Genomic DNA, 21004 nt, shown 5'->3' on the forward strand with positions numbered 1-21004 from the left:
CGTATTGCAGAAGAGTGATCGCAAAACACGAAGACGTTGCCTATGGCGTCCATCACCCTTGTCCTTGTGACAGTGGTTTTGCAGCTCAGTCTTGCGGGATTTCTGCCGCATGCTTATCCCGAAGGATGTACACCACTGTGTGTGATATTTGCAGCCCCAGGATGCCTTTGTTCTTTTCAGCTTCGATGGCAACGAGGCCACCGCTATATTGCCAGTCTATAAAGCGACTTTAACCTCGTCTCGATGCGAAGACTGCATATGCTGTAGAGTTCTGGTACTATCGTAACTTCATCCATAGGTCCAACAAACCCCATTCAACCAGGCGAAATGTTCTTCCCAGGTCAGTCCAGGGGCGTCCAAGTGCCCAGCAACCATGCTCACTGTTAACTACAGACAATCCGGCCCGCGCAACGCGCCTGCAGAACCTTGCCAACGATATTTCGTTCATCCAAGCAAGTATTGTCCAAATCCGGGATAACATCAAGAAGCAGAACTCAGATGCCTTGGATGTTCTCAACGATGTCGCCCACGACAGCGGCTACAAAGATATCGACGAACTCATTGATGCCGCCAAACAGATTATGACTGATGAGCAAAGAGCAGCTATAGATGCACTAGAGAAACGAGCAAAAGACACAAGTGAGAACCTTGACATGGCTTACAAAGTCATTGGTGCCATCACTGCCATTGGAGTGATTACTCGTGGAGCCAGTAAGTCTAGCATCCGTCTTGTGGTGCGAGCCTAGTTCGACTTGAGACTGAGACTGTTCACAGCCACTGCAAGAGCACTGGCGCTTTTCGATACGTGCATCTCGTTTGCCAGATACAATATGGGATATCAGGGACTTGTGAACGGCGCAGCCGAGATTGCTCAAGGTCGGTCCGCCTGAAGATTTGGTCCGTCTGCTGATTTTGTTTGTAGGCCTCGGCGATGGAGCCGCCGAAATCGAAATGGCTTCTCTATCCTTCAGAGACATGCAGAGTGCATCAGGAAGTGCAGGAGCTGGAGATGCCAGTTCGGCAAGTGTTGAAGCAGCCGAAGCGGGTGCTGAAGCTGCAGCAGAGTCCATCGAAGCTGGCGCTGAATTAAGCGAGATCGCTATCGAGTCTGCCAGTGTTGCGATAGAAGCAGCCGCTACTTCTGCAGAGGCCATTGGTTCCCTGGCGTTGAGAGGCCTCCAAGTCTTCGGCACCGCGGCTATGGTTCTTGGGGCTCTTGCAGCTCTAGGAACTATTATTGCTGATGGAGTGACTGGGAAGCAGCAGTGCGACGAACTGGTCGAGTAAGTCCCGTCAGGACCCGGAGTTACTACGCTGACTGAAAACTCCCAGCAAGATCCACGAGTGCTCCGCCAAACGATTTTTGACTGAAAAGTTCAACTTACAAGCTAACGAGAATCAGAATCTCCTATCACAAGCAATTTCCATTGTGTTTGAGAAGAAATCATTCCAACAGCTTGTTGCTTCAGGGGCTTTGTCGCAGGCGAACGCAGATGCGGCACTGCAGAAGAGTCACGACGAGCTGCTGGCTAAATTTGTGAAGGTAAGTTGTTGTGGGTGCTTTAGTTGTACAATGAAGCTGACAAATGCACAGAGCATGGTAGCAATCACTGATGACACAGTAATGAACGCTTTGAAAATGATGGACGCAAATGCGAAAGAGACATATCTCCATGATGATTATCAGCTAGACGAGATAACGCAGTGGATCAAGGACCACCCTACCGGCTGAATGAGGACATCAGGCAGCGAGCAGCAATTCCGGCTATTGATAGTGTGGTCGACAACACATCTACCATTGCTTAGGGCCCATGAACTAGGTTGGACCATGCCGTTGGTTGTAGCCTAAGGATATGCAGCCGTTGTCCTGTGACGAAGGCGGCGCAAGCAACGCATGTATATCTTTAAGTAGTACTTCTTGTTCTCTGTCAAAGCCCTAGGCACACAATAATCGAGACACTCCATCAGCACTGTTGTTGTGATCCAAGCAAAGGAGCAACAGAAGGAATCATCCGGAAATCATCATTTTCTCTTGCCACACTGCCTGGTGAAGATTGTATTCACGCATTCTGATTAGTTAATATATCGCTGTGAGTGGCCGGTCTCGGCAAAGCTTCCTCAAGCCGCCATCGCGATCTACTTGCATGGACGCGTTCGTTTCTACTCGAACTCATCATCCTCTGCACAGCACCACTGCTTCCCTATCGACAACGATAAGGATAGCTCAAACATCTGAAAGTTCTGGTGATCGCAGCGGTGTAGAATACATCCTCATTCGAGGTACCGTCGACCTTGAGCTATTATGTCTTCACTCATCAATAATACACATAGGTAATCCGAGCATGCAACACTCGTGCTCTTCCATGCCGAACATTCTTCAAAAACCACTCCTCATACCGCTGATCATTGTACATTCGATTCCAAGTCCCCATGTTCTCATCATACGACTCCTGTGTCTCGACACGAAAGTTCTTCTCGTTGAATCCTTCTGGTGGCTCTGGCATACCTATAGCCATGAGTGCGGTTCTCCAACCATATTTTGCTGCAGACAACAGGTGTTGGAAGTCTTGACATTTGCTAGCAATCAAGGTCTCAGTTGTGCCAGGAAAACCACCGGATCCAGTGATGATGGCATAGTCCGTACGGATGGACACACCTTCGAGTGCTCGCTCACTGTACATGCCATGCTGAATGAAGTCGACAAGATCTTCCTCTGAAGGGTTACCCTGGCCTTGTTTTGCAAGCTTTTGACATACGAGCGAGTGTTGTATCATGTCCTTCATTGATCCTTGCGTCTGGACATAGGTAATGGTGCTCGGACCTTGCAGGATAGTGGGTGGGCTGAATACACTTGCTTGACGCGCGGTGGAGCTTTGGTGTTGTAGGTAGGGAGGTGTATCCGATGAGTGGGTCACGGACAATTGCGAGTCGTGCGTGTTCGGTGGCAGATGTCGATATGAGTCTTGAGAAGATGATGTGCTTGGTTGCGATTCGTGAGGACTGATCTGGGTGGTAGGTCCTAAGCCGAAAGCGCCGATAGCCGAAGAGTCTCTAAACGCCATCTGACTCAAGGGCCGACCTCCAGCAACATCCTCCATCATTCGATCGCCCTCGTAGGTCATCCTTCTGATTGACCCAGTCAGCGCGGAATAAGCATTCCCAGATATTGCTTACCTTAGACTGAACTCCTTTACAGCTATATTTTGCAGCACGCTCCAGTTACTGATACTAGTATGAGACAACAACTTCAGCACAGAGCAGAAACAAAGTCGATCCAGCAGAAGTTGTGGGAAGAGATGAAGAATAAGAAGCGGCAAAGGTATTTGTACTGCGGCGAAGCTGAGAATGCAAGTGATGAGTGATTTCACCCATCATCGAGACAGGAGACGATCTACTCTGCCCGGATCTGCTAGAAACGAAACATGCACTCCGCGAGGGTAGCAGCACCTCGCAACCATCCTCAGCCGCGGCCAACCACGTTGAACAGCCTTGTTGCTCTACGCTTCACTGGGTCGCAATCACCGTGATTCTTCCTCACCTTCTTTCACAGCCAGCTCCATGAATTTCTGGGACTTTCTGCGTCACGGGCTGCTGTCAACACAACTAGCGTGCCTATTCGTTTCTTGGCAAAGATTGATCTGGCTGCGCATTCTACTTATTTAAACCTGCTCCAACCATTCGTTCATTCTTACCTTAAGATACACACACCTTCATTGTCCATTTTTCGACGTCCCTGAAGATTGTCCATCTAATTCCTGCAGCATCTGCGACCTACCCAACGTGGTAAGAATGCGCATCCTCAGCGATGAATCGACAAGTTGCTAATCCATATCAGCTAACCTCCAGGGCCAACTCGCACAATGTCTCAAGAGCAGGTCACCGAGCGTACTAGCCACGCGCCAAACTTGTCGAGCACTACCACTCACAGGAGAACCTCACGTATGACGACCAGACGCAGCAACTATGGTACGGGCCTGCTTATGGCACCGTCGTACGAAGTCAGATCTGAGCGTGGCCCTCCTGTGTCGGGAGTAAGTTGAGCCAGACTGGTGACAGTGGAGGGGTCGGACGTGGCTTTGCGCAAGGTGCGATCCTGCTGAGTCAAGGGAAAATGAAAGGGAGAACGACGAAGCGCATGTGGCGTGGCGAGCTACTACACAGGTTCAGGTATGTCCACGCAACGAAGAAGTTGCAAGATCACGGGCTGATTTCTGTATCTTCACAGATAGCTGCTTCGAACAGCCCTTAACGCTGCACCAACCACTCATCAGGACTCGAGGCCGGTCAAACCTTCTTCATTTCGCCGCCATGTGTATCATACAGTGATCCTACTTGTAGTCATTCGATGCCTTGCTGGCAACTTTCACTTAGTGCAAGATGTCGCATTGGTGATACCAATTTCCATAAGTGACTGATTAGGCTGCATTCACTCAGCAATTCACAGTAAGTGCCAGTCAACTGATAGTTTGCAACCGCGACCGGGTACCCTGGATTTTTCTCTCCTAAGGTATTTGCCTCCAGTGTCTGAGTACTACTTCTTCCTCCTTCGCTGCATAGCCCTGGACTCGTGCCCAAAAATCGCCACGTTACATATCTTTTGCAACACAGACTAATATATCACACTTGCAACCTCGGTCGCAGTACCTATGCCTCCAACACGAAGAAGCTCGAGCGCGCAGCTGGCGAATAAACGCTCACATCCCTATGCCAACCGTACAAAGACAGCTCACTCGACCAACGAAGCCTTACCTTCCTCTCATCCGCCTCCGAAAGGGGCCTCCTCTTTCTATGTTACACCCGCCGGCACAGCCTTCACCATCTCTCAGATGCAGGTGCATTCACCAGCTGCCAACGAAGCCATCAAAACGTACTGCGACTCATACAACGAGCGCTTTGGTAGCAACCAACAAAAATGCTAAGACTGACCTCCTGGAACTCTTCACCACTGGCGACAAGTCCTCGCAACACCAGGTTATTGGCAATGAACATTCCACAAAGATGTATCTCGATAACCTCTTGTCCCGCTCCGAGCACCGCAGGGAAATCATCGATGCAGCACAGCAGGCATATGTAGAGCGATATAGCGGGGAGGGCGACAAAACCGAGCAAGATCTCATTGACTTTCGACAAAACGGCGTATTCTCACGCCGCAGCCTGGACGAGGTGCAGCTTTGCGTAGCATATGCCGTGCTGACGCATCATGGCATGCGTTTCTCCGATGTCACTGCCCATCTTCCAGCTGCAAAGTGTCAGGACTGGAACAAGTTGCTAAGTCAAGCGCGGTGGGAGTGGCCGAAGGTGTTAGATGACGTTGATCTGCTTGTGCCGCCAGGGGGAGTGCAGGCTAGGTACGTTAGCATTGAGGTCAAAGAGTCGTATGGTGAGTATACATCGATGTTCCATAATATGCCAAGCCAGACACGGTATGCGGAGTGGTTCGAGAAGAATGTGTATTGTGGGCGAGCTCCGAATTTGTATGTTCGACTTACGTATGATGTTGTTTGATAGCTGGTGGGCCCGGGCACTGGCCGGATTCGAAAGTCAGCAGGTGCGATGAATTCAGGCGTTGCGATAGATTGAGGAGTCGCGATCATTGTACAGTTTGTACTAGTTATCTATGGTGTCTTTGGATATGTCATACGAACGACGAACTGAGCTTGAACCGAGGTGGATTTGGGGTGTTCTCAATGCGACTATGCTGGCATTGTTGCCCACCTTCGGAACAAGCTTAGGGCTAGAATTGTACAAAGACACATTGACTGCGCGAAGCACTATCCTTGCTGTTCCGGCTTGCCGATGCGCGTTCAAGGACTCCTAGTCGTATTCTCTCGAAAACATGGCGTACTTGCTCTTTGACCTAATCTTCGCGCCATACTTGAACAGAATCCAAGGCACTGGCATCAAAGCGACAGTCACAAACCCCAACAGACTCGTTGCCCAACCCACGCCCATGGCCAGATACATCTGCCTAGAGAACAGTGGGAACACGGCGCCGAACACATACCGCAAGATTCCATTCGCCGCCATCGCGCTCGCCCCCATCATTGGCCCGTAGCTGTCGAGCTGATACATCACTGCCGTGAAGAAGACCAGGAGGTTTCCAGCGCCAAAGAAGATGCTTGCAAGGACAGGTACTATCCAGTGTACGCTTGACTTGGCAGTCCACGCGAACCAGAAGAGGCCAATGGGAAGAAGGACACTGCCGATTACGGCAGGAAGAACGCGATTTTCTGGAGCCAGCAGCAGACTCCGAGGGTCCTTGCCATTCGACTCGATTTCTTTCCGTGCGCGTGGCTGATAGTACGTCTTGTCGCTGATGATGAATATGATGGCGGCGAGGAGGATGCCAACTCCGATACCGAGAAACACAAGGCCCGATTCACCTTGCGTGAAGTGGTAGGCTTGGACTTCTGGGTAACGCGACTCGAAGACAATCGGAAAGGCACCGAAGAAGCAGAATAGAACACCGAAGTTGAACGCTGTGTAGATTGCTAGGAAGGCCACAATAGGTTCGGTAAGAAGCATGATCACTGGCCGTGCGATGGTGACAGTGAGGACAAATTTGGCTTTCTGCGCTGCTGTCATGCTTGCCATAGGGTTTGGTGGTGGAGGCAGATTGAGCCGCTTCGCGCGCTGTGCCAGGATAATCTTCTTGTAGGTCTCCTTCTGGAAGAATCCTAGTATGACGGCGACGAGACCGATCATCAGGGTGATGTACTGGGTCCAACGCCAGGACTTGAACTGCACTAGGTAGCTGCCAGCTACGGGTCCAAGAGCCGGCCCTGCAAATGGGGCGAGCAGAAACACCGAGGCCACAGGAGCTCGAGTGAGAGGTGGAAAGAGGTCGCTATTTGTTCCTGCCCCAACCGCAAGGCCACCTGATCCTATTGTGCCTGCCAGGAAGCGGCAAACCATGAGAGTCGCAAAGCTCTTCGCTAGGCCTGCACCGAGCGTGAAAAGAAGAGCGATGGGAAAGAGCGTGAGGTAGACTATGCGCCTGCCGTGTGTCTCACTGATCGGTGCTGAGATTGCTGGGCCGAGCGCTAGGCCAAGGACGTACACAGTAAGGGGGAGCGTAGCAGCCGTTGGGCTGACATCGAATGTTTCCACTATACTTGCAATGGCGGGAGTATAGACCGAGGAGCCGAAGGTTCTGTGACTTGTTAGTGGAGGCGAGAGAACATGATGTTTGGCATACACCACAAAGCATTGCAGCCCAATGTAAGCAATATGGAAGGCTTTCTTCCCAGCCGGCCAGTTCTCTGGATTGTCAGGGTCGTCAGGACCTGTCCAGTCAAGGGCTGTTACAGCTTGGCCCATGGGCTGGGTCGAGCCAAGTTCCGCTGACTTGTTTGTTGCCATCTTCTCTAGATCGTTGGATGCGGTGGGGGCGCATGCTGGTAGTGGCAACGTGATCGAACTGCTCGACGACGATACGTCCCTAGGTTTCGTCTCTGATTCTAGAGTTGCTGTTGGGCTGGTCATACCTCTCCTCTTCGGACGTCCAAACAATTGCACAAAGTCTGAAAGATCAACGACATCCATGGCTGGATTGCTCTGCTGAGGGCCACGCCATCGCGAGAGATATGATATTCTTGAATCATATCACCATGAAAGCTGTTGAAACCGAGGCGCAAGCATAACGTGAAGCAGCACGACAAACCCCTTCCCTGGGGTAAAGCAGCAACCATCTGAGCATGCAGGCTCTGAGGTTAGCTTCATACCTCGAATAACGAATTTCCTGCCTCTGCAGGCGCAAAATCGACCTGGATGCTCTCAGCTACAGCAGTGGGTGTTTTGAAAACGCCTTCTAAGCTCATTGCGGTTGGGGTGGGCTTGCGCTAGAGCCTCAGGCATGTTATCAACATCTTGCTGCTTGAGACTTGTTTATGTCAGAAGCTACTGTGATTGGCTGTACCGTACAACAACGAGCCGGAAGCGAAACATGGACCAGCGTTGAGCTTTGGATGCTGGGTAGAGCGGCATAACGTTGGGAAGCTGCCGAGGCACAAGCTTGCTTCAGAGAGCGCGAAGGTTTACCATTATCGACTAGAGCTCCTACCAAGATGGATTTCGATGATAGAATAGCAGAAAGAATGGGAAATAGCAGCGTCAAGGTCAGATCGATAGGCGCGAGAAGGGCACGAAAGAACGCGCTTCTTCCTTGTCTGATCACGTGATCATCGCTTGCACACCCCGATTGCCCTCGCCGCCGCGACCCTGCTTTCTGATTAGCCAGTGCGTGCTACTCGCCAGGAACATATTCATCAACTGATACCGGGGACTCATCAACAGTCTAGGCGTACTACTGGTCAGTATACGTAATGCGACGGGTGTCGACGCTAGTAATGGCATGAAGCACTTGTTTACACAATGCGAGCTTTACCACGACTGATCCATGGCATGAGAGGTCGGCCCCGGCCTACTTCACGCTTGTTGAGCAGCCAGACAGCGTACAATTCTGCACCTGGAGCTGCACAACCAAAGGTAGCTGTTCTACATCAAGCAATCGAGCCACCTGTAATCAATGGCATGCGAAAGCCTATGAAGCCAGGAGGCTACGAGGATTCAGGCGCAGACATACTTTTCGGATTTCAGAAGGCGGGCACTGCGGTGGTCACACCGACCGAGAACCCTAGCGCGACTAAGGATGAAGGCTGGTGCTTCCCTGACACGGAGAGTGGCATCCTAGAGGCAGTATCTCGAGGCGCAACTCACCTGTGGGCAAATACGATCCTGTTTGCTTCCCACCCGTTGCAGACATCGAAGGAGCTGTCTCAGTATGCATCTACTCTCAGAGTCGTTGGTCAGCCGCCTCAACTCGTGGAGCAGTACGATGACAAGAATTTTGTGAACGAGCTGCTGCGGAGGGACGGATCTTTTGACCTACCAAGATCATGCTTGGTTAGAAGCTTTGAGGACGCGTTGTTCAATAAGCTCAAAATACCCATCGTTGCAAAGCCTCTCCGTGGTCGAGGAAGTCAAGGTGTGTTTTATTGTGAGAATGTGAACCGCCTTGTCAGACATGTTGAGTACTTACTCGAAGACTACTCCACGGTTATGCTTGAAGAATACCTGTCCGGTGAAGAAGGAACGGTGACTGTCCTGCCGCCTTCAAGCACGAACCCGGAGTACTCAGCATTGCCGATTGTTCTCCGCTTCAACCACGAGGAAGGTATTGCGCCATATAGTGGGAAAGTCGCGGTTCTCGAAAACTCGAGAGTACTGTCGATGTGGGAGCGCAACTCGGATTCGTCGTACTTAGATATCGAAAAAGCTTGCGAGCGGGTTGCTGCGAAGCTTAATGTCACTGCTCCGATCCGGATTGATGTGAGACGCTTTTCGCAGAACAAGGGTTCGAAGTTTGCAATATTCGACGTGAACATGAAGCCAAACATGACCGGTCCAGGGAGACCCCGGAGAGAGAATCAAGCTAGTCTGACGGCGTTGGCAGCATCTGCTGTAGGGTGGGATTATCCGCAGCTGCTCCAGGAGATATTAGCTTCGGCTCAGACGTTGCAGCATTTGAGGTCGCAGAGCCTTCCATAACTCGTTCTCGGCTTGGTCAACGAGCATCAATGCTGCGAGTATTTGTTCACATCAATTCTTTCTGTTCTTTGCCTTTCAACAAATCAAGCATCGCTTCAATATTATCATCGGCGCCACCAGTCTTGAATCCGGGCATCAGAGCAAGCCACCGGTAGATGTGCTCCCTGCTCTCCTTCGGAATCGTTCCTGGAGACTTCAAAACTTCCTCCATAGCAGCAACTACGTTCTCCGCGGTAGCGCTCAACAGCTCCTCGCCAGCCTGCATAGCAGCCATACCACCACCCATGGCGAAAGTCGTGACATTCTCAACCTCCGCATCCCTTACGTTCTTCTTCTCCATTGCCCGTGCAAGACCCATTTTGTAACCCATCATAGCATCTACCACCACACGTCTCGTGCGCGGCCAGAAACTGCTCATGAGATTCCACGGATCGCCGCCTCCCTCACCGTAGGTAGCTTCCCCTTGATCTCCTGCTTTGCGGAAGTCTGTACGCAGAATGACGGTGGGTATGTCCGCGAACTTGGCGATCATGTATTCTACTACCGTGCCTGAGTCCAGCTCAGCCCCGTCGTAAGTAAAGAGCGCCAGATCACATGCTAGCACTGATCTGATGTCCTGGTCGCGGATCGAGTGTGGTGAGGTGTCTCGTTGCTCGAGGTCTTGTGGGACGACCGGTACGAACTTGCCTTTTGAGATTTTGTTGATGGCGCTGGCTAGAAGTGTGTTTGTGTGCAGATCTGCCAGTGTGAAGAGAGGTCCGGCATGGTAATATGTGAAGCTTCGTGTCTTCGTGTCGGACGGTAACTGTTGGGTCTGGTCCATGTTTGCTGCTGAGGACGTTGTTCAATAGTCGAGCAGGGTCCTTTCGTGGGTTCAAGAACGTTGACGCGACCTTGTAGCTGGTTCGTGTCACTTCGGCTTTCTATGATCAGCTTAGTGTAGTCCCTGAAACCGACTGGGAGTCCTACGTCAAAATGGTTATAAGCATGACTGTCACTATGCTTGGAATTGCCAGGAGGGCATGGAGCACTGTTTGTCGGAAGACGCCGATCTCCATTTCTGGTCGGACAGCGAACAGGTCTTGGAGGTGATGAGTCGACAAAGACCGCAAGTTCGACGGTCAAGTTTCTATACTGCCAGTGGCATCGTGACACCGAGGCTGAACGGCGAGTGTACCTCGATCTCATTGAGGCGCGAAAGGGTCTTGGACATGAAAATCTTAGAAGATCGAAATGTGATACCGCGGCCGCACAAGAAACAGATGGCCTTCATCGAGGAAGCTCAAATTTATTGGCAAACTAAAATCATTCTGCGATGAGCTTGTGCAGTCCTCATGTGCCTCGCTCATAGTTTCGGCACTATTCTAACACTTAATGATCTATACATATATGCTAATCGTTGGTTCTCACACCCTCAAGAGGTAAACTGCCATCCCGAGGTATCTTGCTTGCGTCAATGTCTATATCTATACCATTTCTGCCACCCTAATCGTTATCATGAATCGTGCCTTCGGTGCTAACTCCGGTATACTCAGACTCGTACTGTGTTCTCCGCCTCGAGACCTTGGTGCTCCCTGCTATGCCAACAAATTTTCCTTCAGTCTCGTTACTCCTATAATCATACTCGTGGCAATTCCAAGTGGCTGCAACTACTGCCTCTGCTGCGAGAACTGATTTGTGCCATCAGGTGCAGTGTTCATATACTCCATAGACAGCACATGCCTAATTTGCTGCATGTTGTTCATCCCACCACCGGTATTATCGTCCAGCTGCCCACCCATCATGTGATCGTCCGGCACTGGATGCGCCATCATGTGTGGCCCTTGAACAGGCGATATGTACTGACTACCGGGCTGTGAAAAATTCGTCGGACTTTGATGCTGCGAGTATACCCGTGGATCATGGTTGTTCAGCGACTGCATCTGACTTGGATCTGCGAACTGTTGATTAGGTCCAGAATCCGAACGTATTTCATGCTGCTGCTGGAGTTGCGTTCGTGGTCCAGGATCACCAAAATGCTGCATGCTGTGGTGCGAAGGCGGCGGCATCTGGAACGCATCTGCTTCGAATTGGCCTGCATCCATCTGTGCCTGAATCTGCTCCATGATCTGTGGATCGATGGCCATATCGTCATAGTTCATCATGTCGGAATCCGAGGTTACCATCTGGTGGTGAGATAGATCGCTGTCTTGGTGAATGCCCATTTGCTGTTGTATGGCTCTGTAGTCGTCGGCAGAAATGTGTTCGTCTAGAGGATCGTCCATCTGTCCTGCTTTGAATTCATCGTCCTGCAATGACTCATGTGGTATGTTGATTGACATTCGATCCGACTGCATATTCGTTGAAAGATGGTTAGGGATATTCTGCCGAGGCATATGGTTCGTCTGGTCGGGCAAATGGTTTGGCTGTTCAGGTATATGATTTGTGTGCGGGGGAACGTGGTCGGTCTGCTGCATACCGTGACCATTGGGGACTGTGTCCATGACTTCCTGCTGTGGTTGAACCTCATCTGCAGACTCCTCCGGCTCCGGCTCGGGAGGTCGTTCTTCTTGCTTGATAGGCGTGGTCGGCAACGGTGGTAAATCACTTGGAATGGTCTGGCCTTCGAGAGTCTTCGTTCTTGCCCTACTACCATCACCACGAAGGATTGGGGGCTTGTTCGTGTCCTTGCAATCCGGACAATTCTTTATGACATGGCTAACAGTTTCTTTGATTCGAACCCAGTGATACTTCGTTGCTATGACCGCCGTCGTTTTGTTGATACCGCCGTGCGCTGTCAGATGGATTTGCTTGGCGATGTCATATTGTGCTTGTGGGTCGGAAATGACTTCTTTGTCCTTCAACATCAACTTCTCCGGAACGCCTTCTTGAGCAGGAATGAGTTTATAGTGCGTTGCGGCACTCCTTAGTCGGCTCTTCTCAGATCTATCAGCACCCTGAGGATAGAGCGAGTGCCGTAAATAGTACCGTATCTTATCAAAGCGTTCTTCATTGCCCACATTCCCCTCCTCAGCCTTCAAATCCCGACCATAGATGATTGCATCAACAGGCTCCGAGAAAGATTTGAGGTTGCCACATCCTGGTACCCGGCCAATTCTTTTGAAGCCAAGGGAGTCCCAGATCTTGGTCGAAGCGGTATTTGATTCGTAGACGAGGTTGAAGACAGAGTAGGTGTAGTTCTATATCCGGTCAACTACACACGTAGCGACTTACCAGGGAAGAGCTTACCAATTGAGGAGCCCAGTCGAGATAGCATTGACCCATCGACTTACCGACACCTTTGTTCCGCGCGGCAGGTGTAACGAGAAACCCGCCATTACAAACATGACTACTTCTGCCGGGATAGTTCGGCTTAATGTAGAAACTTCCCAAGCACAACTTGTTCCAATCAGCGCCGTTGCGCTCCATCTCACTTGCTGCCTCGATGCCGCCAATGTCGCCAAGGACCATGACGGCGCCGAAGTTGCCAAACCAATACGGACCGAAGACATCGAGTGGCAGCGGATTCATCATGGGATAAGTGTTGCCATCCTCAATTTCCTTGTTGAAGCATTCCGACAGGTATGCCAGCAATCCCGGAGGCACGGCATCATGTGAAAAGAACGGTATTAATGTCGCGATAGTCACGCGATCGCGCAATGTCACAGGCCTCGGAAAGATCGACGACGGGATCTGCGGATTTGATGGTGTCGGATATGGCCCTTGACCACTGGTTCTGTAAATGGTTGGCGATGTCGGGTCTTCGAGCAGAGCTGGCATCGTGCCGTGAAGGTTTGGCGGTACCTGCGTAAGACCTTTTCGAAACCCGACGCTGATGTTTTGAGTATGGCCGTAGAATAGATCACTGGTGAGAAGAAAGCAAGAAGTGAAGAGCGGCCGAGATTATCTTTAGCCTGCTGTGGCTCAGGCTCGGGATCTTGGCAGATGAGGCTGGATGCATCATTTATCCGGCATCTTCAGGTGCCTAACTTCTTACTACATGATGAGGTCTGCATCAAAGTTTTGATACTGCCCTAGCCCTCTACCGAATGCCGCGCGGTACATGACCAAGGTTGTAGCTTTCCAAGAAGCATCATCGATGAAGTTGAAGTGGTGATCTTATCGGCGCTCAATCGATAACATCGGACCGGACCAAAACCTGTGGCTGGGAGGCTAAATTTGACAGGGGTGACAATCTCACTCGGCGTCCTCCTCATCGTCGACGTCGATGTCCATAGTCAATTGTCGAGCCCATGTGAGCAACCCAGCCGTCGGACTCGCACCATTCGATCCATTGAAAGCCGCGTACACAGCATCTGTGCTCACGTGCCAATATAGACATGTTTACGCTTTTCAAAATGTTTGAGAAGCTATATGCTGTCTGATTTACTTCCTCAAATCTATCAGCTTGACACAAGCGCTGCGCTCAAGATTACGGCGGTGCAAGCAGAAAGGAACGGCCTGGATACACACTGTTGTGATAGTACATTGATCCCAGATGCAGCATTTTGGACCTATTGATTGAACATACAGCTTCGATTTGGCTTACATTCACTACAGGATTTTTGCTTGCAGCCCACGATCATGCTTGACTATTCGGGTCTCTGGTCAATGTTCAAGCAGCTAGCAGCGAACTTGTCCAGGTCGACCTCTACGACGCAGAACAATCGATGATCCTCTCTACGCCATATGGGCACAGTCACGAGGGCCCTCGCGGCAGCACGTGCGGCAGCTTCCTTCTGTGCTGTATTCTACCTGGGCTGAAATTCGGAAGCTCGAGGAAGGAGTGTTGCTTCTCTTCATCGAGTAATGACGTCTCAACACCCAGGAGTCTTCCCGCACCGCTGACAATCCGCTGCTTTATCTTGTTATCGATCAAGGCCAGATCAGCAAGGCAAGGATTTTATGTCAGTATTTCTTGACAACTTTGAGCCACGTTTGGGGTATTCCAGACATGTCTGGCATCAGCATGACTGACAGAATCTCACGGGCTCAAATATACTGGGACTGAGCAATCGTTGAGTTTTGAATTTGCCTCGTCTCAAATCTGACCAATCCATACAAGATGTCACGATTGCGGTGAGCGCTCATGCAGCCATCCGGCAGCTTCTCTGAATATCGGTCCAGTATCAAGCAGCTGCCAGCAAACTTGCAGATACATCATAAACAACAGTTTCTGGCACACAAAGTCGACCATCTTCTCTCCCACTCTCTCCTCCTCCTTCACTTCGCCCCTCTACAACAACCACAACCTCAACAGCAAAGCACTCCAGCCAACATGTCCCGCCAAGAACACTTCGAATACATGAACACCCAGCACGCCAAAAGGTAAGCAATCCCCTCTCCAACTCCAGCATCAAGATCAACACCCCCTAACAAACCCCAGCGGCAAAGGAATTGACTTCCTCCTCCCACCACAGAGCCTCTACGGCGACCTCGCAACCCACCTAACCTACACCTGGACACCCTCCCAAGTCGCCACCTGGCACCACACCAAAACCCTCCCCATCACCCTCGCCGACCTACCCCCCTCAACCCCCCTCACCACAACAACAATCCACTTCCCCACCGTCCGTACCTCTAACAACGACGTCCGCATCACCAAAGCCGGTTTCGAGCGTCTGGAGGGCACACCACGCGCCTTCGCGAGTGTCTGGAGGGTCTCACCTGAGTTCGTGCTCATGTTGCCTAAGCCGGCGTTGGGGTTCACAGAGGAGCAGAAGAGGGCGTATCGGGATGGGACGATCAGGGAGGACGCGGGGAACGCGCCGAGTATTGTTGAGTGTATGCAGCCGGGGTGGAAGGGGCCGAATATGACGGCGAGGATGCCACAGGTGGAACCTGTTACTGTGGGGGAGATTGTTGAGAGTTTGCGGGGAGCTTGAGCAGGGATCTGTGAAAGTTCGGAAGTATGGTCTGAAATTGATTGATGGATAGATGTCTCAAGAGCATCCCGTGTTATGCAGAATGGACTCAGGAGTACTAGTGTAGTCTACTTGGCCCCGTCAGCTGAGTGAGTGAGAAAGACAGATCAGATCCACAGACAATTCAATTCTACGTTGTGCATTGAGCCTCCCAGCCTCGCAACCCGAAAAGCTTGTCTAGCGTGCAGTGACCTAGAGACATTCTCCTCCCTAGGTAGCAGAATCACGACTTAAGCCTCCCTCCTCCGCAAGCACATACTCAACAAAACCCCATCCGCTCCATCCTCCCGAGCCCTCCCCTCCGCATACACCCTCCTCACCCCGTCCTCAATCACAATCTCAAGACTAGGTATCATCAGCACATCACACTCACCCACTCCAAGCACCCACACGCCTATCCCCGGCTGCGTCGTCCGCTCAAGTTTCCTGAAATCCGCAGGCGTGAGTCTGACCTCCTGGTCCAGCTGTCTAGATCCATCACCGCGATGACGCACATATGGGAAGTGAACCGTCTGCATGACCATTTTGGCGGTGTCGGGGAGGTCGGTGAATGTAATTGGGGGGGTACGGGATTGCTTCCAGGCGTGCTTTTGGGGTTCGGTCCAGGTGTGTTCGGTGTATGCGAAGTCGCCGAGGGTGTTGAAATATTCGTCGGGTGGGAAGGGGAGGAGGATGCCGGAGCCCCTGTAGGGATTTGGTTAGTTCAGTCAACGATCGATTGGAATGCGGCGGGATGGGATAAGATGGGATAGGTAGGATGTTGTGTTGTGTTGTGTTGTGTTGTGTTGTGTTGTGTTGTGTTGTGTTGTGTTGTGTTGTGTTGTGTTGTGTTGTGATGGGATGGGGTGGGAGGATTGAGGCATTCTTGCTAACTTTGCGGCTGATTCGTCCATTATCATCTCGTAGTACTGCTTGAGAGTCTTGATTGGCGGTGGTGATTGCTCTTTGTCGGTGTTAGACATGGTGGCGCGGCAACCCTTCTAATGCTCGCGAACTTGTTTGAAGAGATATGGTGGGAGTGATGGTAAATAGTGGAACAAATATGCGAATGTCTGTAAGTATATTGCAATGACATGGTATGCATGCCATGTGTGCCATGTACGTTTTTGCTCTGCTGGCAGCACATTGAAGCCCCTGCAATGTCACGGACGCCTGCAGATTCTCACCGCCCAACGGCATGAAGTAATTGTGAAATGGCGAGTTGTGATTCTAGACTCGCCCGACAGCCATGAATGTACAAACAGCTGTATAATCTGGTCAGATTCAATGCAGGGCAAATTCGAAACTCGACCATCGCTCGATGCCAATAAGTTTGAGCCTGTGAGCTCAGTTCCAACCCATCCCATGCGCCTTCGCTTCTAAAATTCATAGGTCGTAAATCATGACATCAATCCAACAAATCGTACACACTCGTACAGTATTCATACACGAACCCATATCCATACATTTCCGGACCCCAAACCTCTGGCGTCCTCCCAATCGATCATATTCCTTACAATTTGGTCTGCCCAGCCATGTCCTTCCTAGCATCTTTTACCAAGTCGATCCAAGCACCGGTACTTATCCGTCCCATATCCTTCTTCAGAACAGCCTTCTCCAAAACCCTACTAACAATACCCTGCCTCGGCACCCGTGAGCTAAGGGAGCGGACGTTGTTAAGTACACCCCAGCCCTGCGTAGCGAGCATCTGTCGTTGCATCCCCGAGTAACCGGTGTACACCATCGGATCACCCGTCGCAGCAACAAGTAAAGTGACTGCAAGCGAGAAGACGTCGGAGGCAGTGGTCGCGCATGAGTTCGGATCCTTGAGGACGGCGACGGTGAGGAGCTCAGGTGCTGTGTACTCCATTGTTACGGCTGAAAGGGTGTTCGGCGTGATTGAGGTCGTGTCGAGTCGTTGACTTGATGAGAAGTCGATGAAGAGGGGTTGGTAGGGGAAGGTGTTGTCATCTGTCCGTTCAGGTGTAGGCCTAAGTAGGATGTTGCCGGGTTTGATATCGCCGTGGACGATTGAGGCTTCGTTGTGCATCCAGTCCAGCGTTGTGATGAGCTTGTCGGCAAGGTCGAGCCAGATTGCTGCGCTGCCGAACACCGGCGATGATATGCTAGCCGTGGTTGTCGTTGTTTGTGCAGTCCGGGCGCATGTCTTGATGTGGTCTTCGAGCGACAAGGGGTGTGCAGCAAGCACCAATGAGGACTCATCGTCGATAATGCCGTGGAAAGCTGCAATGTGGTCCTCGTTGATGTCAAGCTCTCGTAGTCGTGACAGTATTTGAGCTTCATGGCGGAGAATCGTCATGGCGTCCTTCCGAGCAGGAGTCTTCACAGCAACAAGCAGTGGTGGAGCTGTGCTGCGACAAGGTGGAGTCAGGAGACCGTGACTTGCAGGGGCCTTGGCATGGCAAGAAGCCTTGAAGACATTACTCCAGGCTCCGTAACCAAACATCTGCTTTCGATCATTTTGATCTTTGACGAAGCCCACATCGTATGGACACGATATGATACCATCGCTAGTATATGTGGAAGTCCGAGGCGTATCAACGGACGATCTCAAAGTCTCCAAGGATTCATATGCTACCTTCAGCTCACTCGAGGAGCCAGCTCGAGGGGGTGAGGAAGGAGGTGTCAGCATGTTGAGATCTGTCCGAGCAAAACCTGTTTTGCTGGGCGTGTGAGGTGTCGGAGGCGAGCTGAATGTCCTGGCGATCACCGAGGGCCTTCGAAGGGTGGTTATATTGAGCGACTGGGGTGCCCCTGGACGAGAGAAGTCCTTGTTAACCATCTCGTTGTTGACTACCGGACCTTTGTTGGTGATCTGTTGTTCAAGCAGTTATTCTTGCAAACTCTGTTGTCGTAGGCTCTGTCGTATGCTCGACTTCTTGGCGTCTGTTGTTCTAGTTGCTAAGCTCGTTGTACAGAATTGTTGTCGTTTGCTCCCTGGTAAGTGAATTCGTCTGAGCCCAGATGTGTACGAAGCATCAAGAAAGAGAGACGTAACTCATGAGGGCTTGCGTTGTCATAAACGAAAATGCGCCATTTTGCCCTCCTAGGGTTTGGTTCTGGCGGGTGCCTATCGAGCAGATTTCTGGAGCATGTGCGAATATGTGCCCTTCGACGAAACAGAAGCTCAACCAGATTGCTGCGAGAGCCAGCTCTTCGGTAGAAGCTTTGTCGTAAACTCGATGCTGTGACTCAACAGGTTGGAGCTTTTAGCAGCAGCAATATCACAGTCGGATCCGGGCCTGTGGGACAGATTTGTAACCAGGTATCCAGGCTTTCAAAAGGCTGAACCAACCGCGAAGCAATTTAGGGATAACAGAACCGGTGTCTCGCTTAGGGTCGAAGAAGCAACCTAGTGTTGTAACAGTAGAGTAGGCTATGGATATATAGGTGATAGGAATACGGTAAGTGTGGTAGGGAGGGAGTGGAAGAATTGCTGTCACGTCCAGAAGACAGCTTCTTGTCGTTCCTTCCGGACATGACATCAGGCAGCAATGGGCTTGAAGTCAAAGGCAAGAACATACTTATCACCAACCTGGAATGAAGGGGACGTCAGAGAAGATAAGGGGTACAATTGGACGAAGAGTAGCACTTGATCATGATTGACGGCATTTAGCGGAAGGGTGGGCGCACAGTTCAATGGTTGAAGCCAAAGAGCGCACGGATAACGTGTGAAGATACTGATAGGAAGACGAGAAGAGAGCGAAGGGATGGGTTACTTCGACAAGCCACTGACTCTAACGTTCGCATGGTCGCTAGCCGCATCGGTGATGTCCTTTGGGTAATTGGCGGCGGGGCTTGCTCGGGTTTGACCAGTGTTTGCGCAAATCAGGCGTGGTGCTCGTTAGCACGATGCGAATGGTGAACGCCGATTGGTCGTACCAACGCTACGGGAATTGGTAACAATAGCGTGGCATCAAGACGATGTCTTGCATCCGAGATGAGGCTGATGTCCAGCGAAAACTGCAGCAGCGGACATCCGCATTGCAACGTTGCAAGGACAAGGTGGTTTGGAGTACAGTAGCACTTGGGACCTGGGTGCACAGCGGGGCCAGAAATGCAGTTCCAAGAATCAGAAAGATATCTTAGATCAGCGAGGAGCAGAAATAGTGTCTGAGGAGGACGCCAGAGATAAGAATTCTCTCGTAGTAGATGAAGACGGAGCTCTATCTAGCCTCGTGCGAGCGGTCTCTTGCGCGAAGAGAACCGGGTCGCGTCCTTTATCGGTTCCTTAATTTCCACTCTTCGCTCGAGCTTCTCACACGCGTCTCCCATAATCAAACGTTCGTGTCCTTCGTCGTCCCTTGCTGCTCATGGCTTGGGCACGTGGATGCTACGCGAAGTCATAAGTACACCATTGATGATGAACAATACCGCAAGAGGATGGAACTCGAGTGCTGTGCCGGTCAAAGCAGTCCCTAGCGGCAAATTGCCGTGTATCATATCCATGAAAGTGAGAGTCGCCATGATCGCGGAAGACGTCAGACACGCGAACGGGATCGGTGTACCCTCGAAATACTTGGACTTCCCAGTCTTGTCCTTGGGAAGCATTGCTACCGTAACGTTGAAGCGCGCAAGTCGGGTCAGACCACACAGGACGTAGAAGCTGAGCAGGATCTGATCGGTGAAAGTCTGCAGGCCGATGGCGAAGCCGACTGACGCGGGTGCGACGCCGAAGGATATCTGATGTATGTGTTAGCGGACCGCCTGTCTTCGAGGACATCTGATGTGTTCATACCAGATCCGCCAGAGAATCCAGCTCTTGTCCCATCAAGGAACTCTTCTGCCTCCATCTTGCAACCTTGCCGTCAAACAAATCGAAGAACAGGCCGAATGGCATGAAGAAGAACGCAGCCCATAGATTTCCGGTGTCGGTTCGGTCGCCCAGGCAGTACCGCATAGCGGATAGGACAGACATGACTGTACTGTGTTAGCTTGCTGCCCTCTCTTGTAGAAAACTAAACACATACAACCACAGAAGCCGTTCATCTCGGTGATCACGTCGGCCAAATGCATTGCCTTGATCAGGGAGAAATGGCCTGCATCTTGTGCTAATAGAATTGCCTGCTTGTTCTGTGCCTGTCCTTGGGGTTTCACCTCGGTCTCAGCGTGCCCGGCCGTGGTCGCGCCTTTTCGTTGTGACATGCTTGCGTTGAATAGAAGGGTCGTATGTGGGACAGAGGTGTGAAGGCGATTTTTCGGTGTGAACGCGACGCAGAGATGAAGGTACGGGATTTGAGTCGAGGGAGATGCAGGATCGTCGTCAGATATACTGCTGGGAGAGATCTGCTACTCGCTGGACACGGTAGACATGAAACTTGAATTATGTTTGTGTATCTTGTTGACGCAGGAATCGTTGCATCTCTGCCAGCTACGTCACGCCGATCTGTTTGCTTGCAGGTTCTGGAAAGACACTAATTTTCAGGCACTCAGGCACGTATGAAGAGCGTCTGCCACCCCACGATCAATAGGTACTGAGTGATATAACCCAGAAGTCATCGTTCATCGAACCCTTTCACCACACCGCCTGCCATGCAGCCGCTAACAAATCA

General features: G+C 51.3%; 11 protein-coding genes across 11 annotated transcripts; 4 read left to right on the forward strand and 7 right to left on the reverse strand.

Annotated features, from left to right (window-relative positions):
* Nucleotides 1-327: 327 nt before the first annotated feature.
* On the forward strand, nucleotides 328-1732 carry PMZ80_010279 (uncharacterized protein; the record flags this gene model as incomplete). Its single annotated transcript, XM_064878669.1, has 5 exons — nucleotides 328-340; nucleotides 394-711; nucleotides 923-1283; nucleotides 1333-1543; nucleotides 1595-1732. The coding sequence occupies 5 exons, from the start codon at nucleotides 328-330 to the stop codon at nucleotides 1730-1732; spliced, it is 1041 nt and encodes a 346-aa protein (XP_064725748.1).
* Nucleotides 1733-2315: 583 nt separating this feature from the next.
* Nucleotides 2316-3122, reverse strand: PMZ80_010280 (uncharacterized protein; the record flags this gene model as incomplete). The annotated part of the gene is made up of 1 exon (XM_064878670.1): nucleotides 2316-3122. One exon carries the CDS (start codon nucleotides 3120-3122, stop codon nucleotides 2316-2318), a length of 807 nt encoding a protein of 268 aa, XP_064725749.1.
* Nucleotides 3123-4998: 1876 nt separating this feature from the next.
* PMZ80_010281 (uncharacterized protein) lies at nucleotides 4999-5505 on the forward strand (the record flags this gene model as incomplete). The annotated part of the gene is made up of 1 exon (XM_064878671.1): nucleotides 4999-5505. The coding sequence occupies one exon, from the start codon at nucleotides 4999-5001 to the stop codon at nucleotides 5503-5505; it is 507 nt and encodes a 168-aa protein (XP_064725750.1).
* A 309-nt stretch (nucleotides 5506-5814) lies between these two features.
* On the reverse strand, nucleotides 5815-7545 carry PMZ80_010282 (uncharacterized protein; the record flags this gene model as incomplete). The annotated part of the gene is made up of 1 exon (XM_064878672.1): nucleotides 5815-7545. One exon carries the CDS (start codon nucleotides 7543-7545, stop codon nucleotides 5815-5817), a length of 1731 nt encoding a protein of 576 aa, XP_064725751.1.
* Nucleotides 7546-8403: 858 nt separating this feature from the next.
* On the forward strand, nucleotides 8404-9549 carry PMZ80_010283 (uncharacterized protein; the record flags this gene model as incomplete). Its single annotated transcript, XM_064878673.1, has 1 exon — nucleotides 8404-9549. One exon carries the CDS (start codon nucleotides 8404-8406, stop codon nucleotides 9547-9549), a length of 1146 nt encoding a protein of 381 aa, XP_064725752.1.
* A 46-nt stretch (nucleotides 9550-9595) lies between these two features.
* PMZ80_010284 (uncharacterized protein) lies at nucleotides 9596-10372 on the reverse strand (the record flags this gene model as incomplete). The annotated part of the gene is made up of 1 exon (XM_064878674.1): nucleotides 9596-10372. The coding sequence occupies one exon, from the start codon at nucleotides 10370-10372 to the stop codon at nucleotides 9596-9598; it is 777 nt and encodes a 258-aa protein (XP_064725753.1).
* An 826-nt stretch (nucleotides 10373-11198) lies between these two features.
* On the reverse strand, nucleotides 11199-13308 carry SPT10 (the record flags this gene model as incomplete). The annotated part of the gene is made up of 2 exons (XM_064878675.1): nucleotides 11199-12728; nucleotides 12778-13308. The coding sequence occupies 2 exons, from the start codon at nucleotides 13306-13308 to the stop codon at nucleotides 11199-11201; spliced, it is 2061 nt and encodes a 686-aa protein (XP_064725754.1).
* Nucleotides 13309-14806: 1498 nt separating this feature from the next.
* PMZ80_010286 (uncharacterized protein) lies at nucleotides 14807-15413 on the forward strand (the record flags this gene model as incomplete). Its single annotated transcript, XM_064878676.1, has 2 exons — nucleotides 14807-14856; nucleotides 14915-15413. 2 exons carry the CDS (start codon nucleotides 14807-14809, stop codon nucleotides 15411-15413), a joined length of 549 nt encoding a protein of 182 aa, XP_064725755.1.
* Nucleotides 15414-15682: 269 nt separating this feature from the next.
* PMZ80_010287 (uncharacterized protein) lies at nucleotides 15683-16414 on the reverse strand (the record flags this gene model as incomplete). The annotated part of the gene is made up of 2 exons (XM_064878677.1): nucleotides 15683-16136; nucleotides 16326-16414. 2 exons carry the CDS (start codon nucleotides 16412-16414, stop codon nucleotides 15683-15685), a joined length of 543 nt encoding a protein of 180 aa, XP_064725756.1.
* A 530-nt stretch (nucleotides 16415-16944) lies between these two features.
* Nucleotides 16945-18234, reverse strand: PMZ80_010288 (uncharacterized protein; the record flags this gene model as incomplete). Its single annotated transcript, XM_064878678.1, has 1 exon — nucleotides 16945-18234. One exon carries the CDS (start codon nucleotides 18232-18234, stop codon nucleotides 16945-16947), a length of 1290 nt encoding a protein of 429 aa, XP_064725757.1.
* A 1529-nt stretch (nucleotides 18235-19763) lies between these two features.
* CHO1 (CDP-diacylglycerol-serine O-phosphatidyltransferase) lies at nucleotides 19764-20597 on the reverse strand (the record flags this gene model as incomplete). Its single annotated transcript, XM_064878679.1, has 3 exons — nucleotides 19764-20135; nucleotides 20191-20372; nucleotides 20423-20597. The coding sequence occupies 3 exons, from the start codon at nucleotides 20595-20597 to the stop codon at nucleotides 19764-19766; spliced, it is 729 nt and encodes a 242-aa protein (XP_064725758.1).
* Between the last annotated feature and the right edge of the window lie 407 nt (nucleotides 20598-21004).

The sequence above is a fragment of the Knufia obscura genome, assembly GCF_036327395.1.
Source record: "Knufia obscura strain CCFEE 5817 isolate CBS 148926 chromosome Unknown scaffold_16, whole genome shotgun sequence".
Lineage (NCBI taxonomy): Eukaryota > Fungi > Ascomycota > Eurotiomycetes > Chaetothyriales > Trichomeriaceae > Knufia > Knufia obscura.